Below are 8,477 nucleotides of genomic sequence, written 5' to 3'. Positions count from 1 at the left end.
AGACATGACCTACTTTGACACCAGAATGGAGTGCGGTGGCACCATCACTGCTCACTGTAGCCTCGACCTCCCTGGGCTCAGGTGATCTTCCCACCTCACCTTCCTGAGTAACTTGGGCTGCAGGTGTGCACCATCATACCTGGCTAATTTTTGTATTTTCTGTAGAGATGGGGTTTTATCATATTGTCCAGGTTGGTCTCGAACTCCTGGGCTCAAGCAATCTGCCCACCTTAGCTTCCCAAAGTGCTGGGATTACAGGCGTGCACCACCACACCTGGTTAATATATTTAAATTGTGTGTGTGTGTGTGTGTGTGTGTGTGTCTGTCTGTCTGTCTAGAGACATGGTCTCATTGTGTTTCCCCAGGCTAGTCCTGGCTTCAAGTGATCCTCCTGCCTCAGCCTCCCAAAGTGCTGGGATGACAGGTGTGAGCCCCAGCTCCCAGCCTTCACTAACACTCTGATTAGAAAGCTGGTTTTCCCCTACCCCTGCCTTCCAACATGGCGTCCACTCTCTAACCCTCCCACCACCTACCCATTTTCCTTTGAATTAGACGGATGCTTAATAACTTCTCTAGGATACGGTTAGTGACAAGAGAAATAACGCCCTTCGGATGGAATTGGCCACACCCTGAAATTATCTAAGTCAGTAACATTTAGCAAACACTTATAAAATTCCTCTGATGTGCCTAACGTTTCATGAAATGGTGGATGTACAAATATTAACGTGATATGCCCCCCACCCTCAGGAGGTGCTTAGCTCAGTGGGGAATGTGGACACACAGGTGGGTTGTCTGAGGCAGAGTCTGTGCACTGAGCTGAAGGCATGCAATGCCATCCACTGAAGTTGTCCCCGTTTAGAAACATCTGTGGTTTCACATTGCTCTGAATGACACGTGATGTGGAAAGAACTGGCTGTAAGGCATACAGCAGGAAAGCAGATTGCGCAGCTTGGATGGCACAATCCTATCAGGACGGGGTGCCAAGACCTGTCCTGTGTGATCCTTTCTACAGAAACGACAATAATGACACCTAGCCCCTCTTTGGGCACTGATTATCTGTGGGACCGTCACCACGCCAGCACAGGAGACGGAGTCTACGCCAGGCCTGTGGTAGTCCATGATTGCACCTGTGCCACCTTTCACCGTGAGGATGCCTGCCACCTTCAGGATCACATCTTTGGGTGAGGTCCAACTGGAGAGGGAGCCTGTCAGCTTCATGCCAATCACCTTGGGGCACTTCAGCTCCCAGGGGATTCCAGCCATGAGCTCCACAGCATCGGCACCCCCAACTCCAATGCAGATGCCCCCCAGGCTGCCACCATTGGGGATGCGGGAGTCAGTGCCAATCAGAAGAACCCTAAGGTATGCATAGTTTTCCAGCATAATCTAGTGAATGATTCTAGATCCAAACCTCCAGAAGTCCACACCATATTTGACACAGGCAGTTGCCAGGAAATTATAAACTTCCTGGTTGATGTCCTTGGCCCAGCGCAGGTCTTTCTCGTCCCCAAGCTGGGCCTCTATCAGATGGTCACTGGATGGTGGACGGCACGGCCACCTTGGGCAGCCCACTGCTGATGAACTGCAGCATGGCCATGCAGTCCAGCCGCAGCCACAGGTATGTCTTGCCCTGCTCGACTTCCTGGGTGGCCGGGTCATCCAGGTGTCCATACACAATCTTCTCCAAGAGGACCAGAGGCCGGTTCAGTCGTTTGCGAACAATGTTAATGTTCTTCTCTAGCAGCTCATAGTGGATGTACTCGTTGGCCTCAAAGTAGCTCATCGCCATCTTGGCTCGTTGGCACAGGACTGAGGCCACACGGTATCGCCGCACATCCAGAGCTTTCTGCAGTCGGGTCACCAGTAGGCCGTAGGGTGCCATTTTGTGCACTGACAAAGATGAGGGTGTGTGAATCTGCCTCCTTATCAGTGATGTCACTCTCTCTGGTTGGCTGCTCCAGGACACCATCCCTAACCCCATCTGATTAGGGATGAGATGAGACGCCTCCTCTCACTGCTGTCACATCAGCCTGAGCAACCTCGTCACACGGACTCTCTGTCACTTGCTCATCGCCCACCAGACATCCAGGACCTCTGTGTGGCTGGCAGATGGGTGAGCATGAAGTGTGCGGATCTGGGAAGCCTCTGGGCTCGGGCACCAGACACACCTGGGCTTGATTGCCGCCGCCTCCTCCGGTTGCCAGCTGGAAACCCTTTCACCAGACGCCTAGGTTGCTTCAGGTTCATTTTCCTCATCTGCAGAATGAACATCCTCTTACTCATTTTGCAGGGATGATGGAAATACTGAACTATATCTACAAATAATTGCATATATTCACAACGCCAGCCACATAGTTAATTTTCATTCCTGGCCTATATCGCCACCTAGTGGACATCTTTAATCAATAAGATTAAATCCGCCTAGACATTCCAGGCACGATTTCATACTCCTCCTTTCCATCCTGCCATCCTCAGCAACTCACTGGATACACCTGGACTGGTGCTGTCCAGCCTGCAGGCCGCCAGTCCCATGTGGCTGCTGACCACTTCAGCTGTGGCTAGTTGGAACGGAGACGCGCCCGGCCCCCAACAATTGTTTTTAATATTGATTACATTATTACAATCGTTGTCATATTTCTTTTTACCTTTTTAAATGAGGCTGCTAATGGCCGGATGCAGTGGCTCATGCCTGTAATCCCAGCACTTTGGGAGCCAAGGCGGAGTGATCACCTGAGCTCAGGAGTTCGAGACCAGCCTGACCAATATGGCAACACCCCATCTCTACTAAAAATACAAAAATTAGTGGGGCGTGGTGGTGCACACTTGTTGTTCCAGCTACTCGGGAGGTTCAGGCAGGAGACTCGCTTGTGCACGAGAGGCAGAGGTTGCAGTGAGCTGAGATCGGCTGAGATCATGCCACTGCACTCCAGCTTGGGCGACAGAGCAAAACTCCATCTCAAAATAAATAAATAAAAATAAAAAAATAAAAAGTAAAAGAAGCAGCTGCTAACAACTTTAAATTGCATATATGGCTCAGCTTTGGGACCTGCATCATATTTCTACTGGACAGTGAGTGCTATTCTACTCTCAAAAAAGAATCTGGAGGCTTGTGTCAATTCATTCACGAAGTGTGTGTGTATGCGGGCGGGTGTTTCAACCCTCATGACTGACACTTTTCGAAGAGGCCACAGATAAGGAGCCAAACTGTACCCGGAGATGTTCCAAGCTGGATAATTGAAAAAGCAGTTTTCTGATTCTGGGGATCATGGCTTGGAGGCATTGTGATTCACCCTTGCAAATTTCTGAGAAATTAGAAGAAATTAGTCGGTAAAGACCAGAAAGCAAACGTGAGAAGATATAATTAGAGGCCCCTGATTGGGATAGAAGGCTTATTTTCATCAAGAGTCTTTCAAAGAACAGAGAAACCAAGCAGTCAGTTGAACATTAAAAAAAAAAAAAATTAGAAACAAGGCAAAGACAAGTGACCACACTAGAGGAAGCAGATACATCAAAAAGTCAGAAAGATAATGAAAGATGAGAATCTAATTGTAGAGTGTACAGGTTTAGATTAATTATTAAAAGCTCCACACACACATTTAGAGAGAAAAAGGAGAATGCAAATTCAGAGAAAAACTCAAAGTCCTCAGTTATTTCCTCTCCATCTCCCTCGGCCTCAGTTTCTCCATCTTATGAAACCAGATGATCTGTAAGGCTCCTTTCAAATCCATATTTGTCATTCTACAAAATAAATAGCTGCATGAAGATCTTTTACTTCTCAGTTTTTATCTGCAAAATTTCATAGCCAATTCTTGTAGAGAAAATAAAAATTACATATGAGCAAGAAAGGCTAATTAAAATAATCTTACCACCTAGAAATAGCCACTGTGAATACTTTAATGTATATTCTTCCTTATTCATATAGATATACATAGAAATAATATTGTATAAATTTTCTTTTGGCCTTTCTTTGTCAATGAAATATTGCAAGGATATTTGCCTGTCTTGGTTTCCTTCCCACATCGTTGTTTGTGACCGCTGCCAAGTATTTTGGTCTAAATGAAAGTATCAGGGTATAATATTAGTTGCAGTGAAAATGCAAGTGTCTCCAGGTTGGAAGAGATGAAGAAAGTTGAGAAAAACAACATTTTTCCTTGCACGATGCCTTCTACTTTACAAAAGACTTGTATAAAAGCTTTGTAATCAGCTGGGTGCAGTGGCTCACACCTGTAATCCCAGCACTTTGGGAGGCCGAGGCGCACGGATCATTTGAGGTCAGGAATTTGAGACCAGCCTGGCCAACATGGTGAAACCCCATCTCTACTAAAAATACAAAAATTAGCTGGGTGTGGTAATGCATGCCTGTAGTCCCAGCTACTTGGGAGACTGAGGCAGGAGAATCGCTTGAACCCTGGAGGCGGAGGTTGCAGTGAGCCAAGATCACGCCTCTACATTCCAGCCTGGGGGACAGAGTGAGATTCCATCTCAAAAAAAAAAAAAAGCTTTGTAATCTACAAAGTGTTGTTACATCTTCTCTTAAGACTGCCCAACTAGCAGTGCCTAGCATACGGGAAGCATCAATAAGTGTTATTAAATAAATGGGAAATCAAACAAATATGTATTAGCATATGTATCCTTTTAAAACTGGAATTTGATGGGCCTCATTCTCATAATTTTATGAATTTTAAGGCTACCTCTATTACCTTGATAAAATCCATTATAATTTACATAGTATCCACACAGACTGATCTCATTTGAGCCTCCCAGCCACTCTGTAACTAACTAGGGCAGATAGCGTCAGTCTTATTAAAGAGAGGCCAGAGGCTGCGGTGGAGATAATCAGGGTCAGATAGTCAATCAGTGGAAGAGCTTGAGCTTAGACTCAAATCCATGACACTTGCAGCTGCTTCCTGACCATGACAAAATGTCCCGACCCACCTTTATTTAAGCAGTTTGTGGTATAGTGAGGCAGACTCACCAGTATCCAGGTAAATGTTTAACATTCAGCTCTCGGGGAGTGGAGGGAGCCCTGGTTTGTGGAGTTTGCTGATTTCTCTGGTGTGAAAACTCCTACATGGCAGATTTGAAACTACCGACGCAACGTGATGATGTCATTGTAAAGAGACGTGCACAATCATCTCACGGGTGCCAGCGGACTCCAACGCATCCCTGGGTGGAATGAACTTTCTTTCCACCTGATTGTTAATTCCTGGAGGCCAGGAACCACATCTCTTTGTAATTTTCACTGTGCAATGCACACAGATGGCAATACATCAGCATTCAGGCTCAACATCATTGTCCAGCCTGGGTTTCTCACTCTCTGGTTTCCTCACCTGCCAGCCCTCTTCCCTTGGACCTAGTGAAGTACTTGGAGACAATCCTGTCCCCTTTACCATTTCCCTTTCCTTCCTCTTCATTCACATCCCGGTCACAGCCTGAGGCAGAGTCACGGGCCCAATGCAAGAAGAGAGGCCATGGGAACCTTAGGATCTTGCGAGTTTTTGTTTGTTTGGCTTTTTGTTTGTTTGTTGAGACAGGGTCTTGCTCTATTGCCCAGGCTGGAATGCAGTGGCATAATCACAGCTCACTGCAGCTTTGACCTCTCGGACTCAAGCACACCACTATGTCTGGCTAATTTTTTTTAATTTAAAATTTTGTTTTAGAGACAAGGTCTCGCCATGTTGCCCAGGCTGTTGGATCTCATGCTTCGCGGTCTTTTAAGACCAAGCTTAGCGTCTTCTTCCTGTCCTGGAGTTCTGGCACTCACCTTCTCAAAACGCCTGGGCAGCTGCTTCCATGGGGGCCAGTGGGAGGGACAGAGGGAGCAGATGGGAGACGGCTCTGACCCTCGGTATTGCAGGGCTATTTCTTCAAAACTGAAGTGGCACAAAACCCATCAACTATTTGGAAACCAGGATTCCTGTCTTCTGGTTTTACTGCCCAGGGCTACAACTCTTGGGGCTATTTTTCTTGCCAGACATCTTACTGGGATTTTCTGCTGTGAAGAGCACTTGGTGCTGGTCTGCACTGATAAAGAAACGTCATTTTCTTGAGGGTGGATGTGCTGATCTTGAAACAATGAAGAGCGCGCAGGAAGGCGGAGAAAAGACAGACTCTGGCGCTATCTACTGGAAACTTCTGTTTCTGCAGGATGTGGATGAATTGGATAAAACTGACAAAATGGAAATTGTATGTATATTCTGTTCTTTGATACATGATTGATGTTGAAAATCTCTTATAAGAAGAAATGTGGAGGCCGGGTGCGGTGGCTCAAGCCTGTAATCCCAGCACTTTGGGAGGCCCAGACGGGCGGATCACGAGGTCAGGAGATCGAGACCATCCTGGCGAACACGGTGAAACCTTGTCTCTACTAAAAAAATACAAAAAACTAGCTGGGCGAGGTGGCGGGCGCCTGTAATCCCAGCTACTCGGGAGGCTGAGGCAGGAGAATGGCGGGAATCCGGGAGGCGGAGCTTGCAGTGAGCTGAGATCCGGCCACTGCACTCCAGCCTGGGTGACAGAGCGAGACTCCATCTCAAAAAAAAAAAAAAAAAAAAGAAGAAATGTGGAAAACTTATATTTAATGACTCATCAGTTAAATGCTAACTTCTCTTCTACTAAAACTTCTATCAAATCTGCTGTCGGGCAAAAATAGTTGAATTTTCATTCTACTCCAACCCACCCTCCCTTACAAATACTACGCTAATATTCAGGAATATAGCCAAGGACTAGAGAAGGGATAACAGGCAAAACAAAGGCTGTGCAAGTCCACTGGCCTGAAAATAAATTCCAGAGAATGGGAAAGTGATTCTACCTGCAAAGCCAACGCAGCCCCTTGTGTGAGGAGGGGTGGACAGGTACCTCCAGCAACTTCTAAAAATCAAGTGACCACAGCAAAATGGAAGCAAGAAAAGAGGCACCAGCTGCAGTCGCCACGGAGCCCCTGCTTAGCGGCGGCTTTGCTGGAGAGTGTCCCCCCTTTGTGGGGTGGGGCCAGAGCCTCAGACACCCGGTGTTGGGGGCAGATGCCTTGGCTCATTCCAGCTTCGCTTCGGAGGTTCATCTACAAAAGCCAAGCCCCAGGTCGCTGGGCTTCATTTCCACACCAAACAGCACAGTCAGCCACGCCCCAGGCTGCTTTCTCTCTGCCACGTTTAAGTTTTAGTTCATTCGAATCCATCTTCAGCAACTTACTTGCTGTATAGTATTTCAGCACACTGAAAAATAACCTTTTCTCACGCCGGAAGCACTAGACCTGTTTTTACAGTGCTGTGACTTGTCATCTGATATCATCCAGAGCTTTTCCAAAACTGCCACCGCCTGTGAAGTGGGTGGGATGGTGCTGCTCCTAGTGCCAAGAGGGGAAACTGAGGCCCCTAGAAGGCTGAGCGCGTCCCGTCACCGCGCACGGCCCCTCCAGCACCTCAGGCAGGTTCTCAGCCTCTCTGTGATGACTTACAGACCGGGGAGGCTGACAGTATGTGGAGTTTCGAGTGGGGTCACCCTCACCAAAGCCTGCAGGGAGGTACTGTCCCACCCAACCGCCCCAGGCTGTCGGGGCAGGTGTTCCTGGGGCTGAAAGCAGAAATGTGGGGGAGAGACAACAGCCCCAAAGACCCTGTGGAGAACACTGAGCGGGGGGTGATACGAGTTCGCCAGTCACATACATTTTAAATAGAGACGGGCTTCGCTATGTTGACCGGGCTGGTCTCGAACTCCTGGGCTTAAGGGATCCTCGTATCTTGGCCTCCCAAAGTGCTGGGATTACAGGTGTGAGCCACCGTGCTTGGCCTTCACCAGCTATTTGTTGAGCCCCTACTGTGTGCTGGTGGCTTCGGGCAGACAATGACAGACTGGATGCTGTGTTGTCCTCATGAGGCGTCCGGTTAGAGGGAGCAGAGACGACGGTACAAATAACTACCATGCAAGCAGGAAATGGCCGCTGTGCAAGATGGGCTGTGCCAGGGGACCTCAGAGGAGGAGTGTCCCTTCCGTAGGCGAGAGGCACAGGGGAGTGCTTGGAGGGCCTTTAATGGGCCTCCGAATGGGAGAGTAGGTGTGAAAATGGTTTGGGATCAGATAAATTCTGTACCCACACACTCACACCCCACACTCATGCACACTCACACTCACACAACACTCACCCACGCATACACATACACCCATGTAACACTCACTCACCCATATGCACATCCACATTTACACACACAACACCCACAAACACCCACATAACACTTTCACACACACACACACTCAGGTAGCACTCACACACTCATACACGCTCACACTCATGCAACACTCACCCACACTCACCCACACATACACATATTCACACCCACATAACACCCACATACACAGCCACATTCACACACACACCCACAAACACCCACATAACACTCTCATACACACACCACACACTCACACGCACACACACTCACACACTCATGCACACTCACACTCACAACACTCACCCACGCATA

At 48.0% G+C, this 8,477-nt stretch overlaps 1 protein-coding gene across 1 annotated transcript in view; it reads right to left on the bottom strand.

The window, feature by feature from the left end:
* GPR137B (G protein-coupled receptor 137B) overlaps positions 1–1,383 on the bottom strand; it is a 92,676-nt gene extending 91,293 nt beyond the window's left edge. The window contains exon 1 of the mRNA XM_011935760.1: positions 1,050–1,383. Coding sequence (XP_011791150.1) covers positions 1,050–1,383 — 334 coding nt within the window. The remainder of the gene's footprint in view (positions 1–1,049) is intronic.
* Between the last annotated feature and the right edge of the window lie 7,094 nt (positions 1,384–8,477).

This window comes from Colobus angolensis, unplaced genomic scaffold (genome assembly GCF_000951035.1).
Source record: "Colobus angolensis palliatus isolate OR3802 unplaced genomic scaffold, Cang.pa_1.0 Scaffold148, whole genome shotgun sequence".
In the NCBI taxonomy this organism is placed as follows: Eukaryota; Metazoa; Chordata; class Mammalia; order Primates; family Cercopithecidae; genus Colobus; species Colobus angolensis.
Note: the sequence above shows the minus strand (reverse complement) of the source record. Positions and strands in the feature narration are given on the sequence as shown.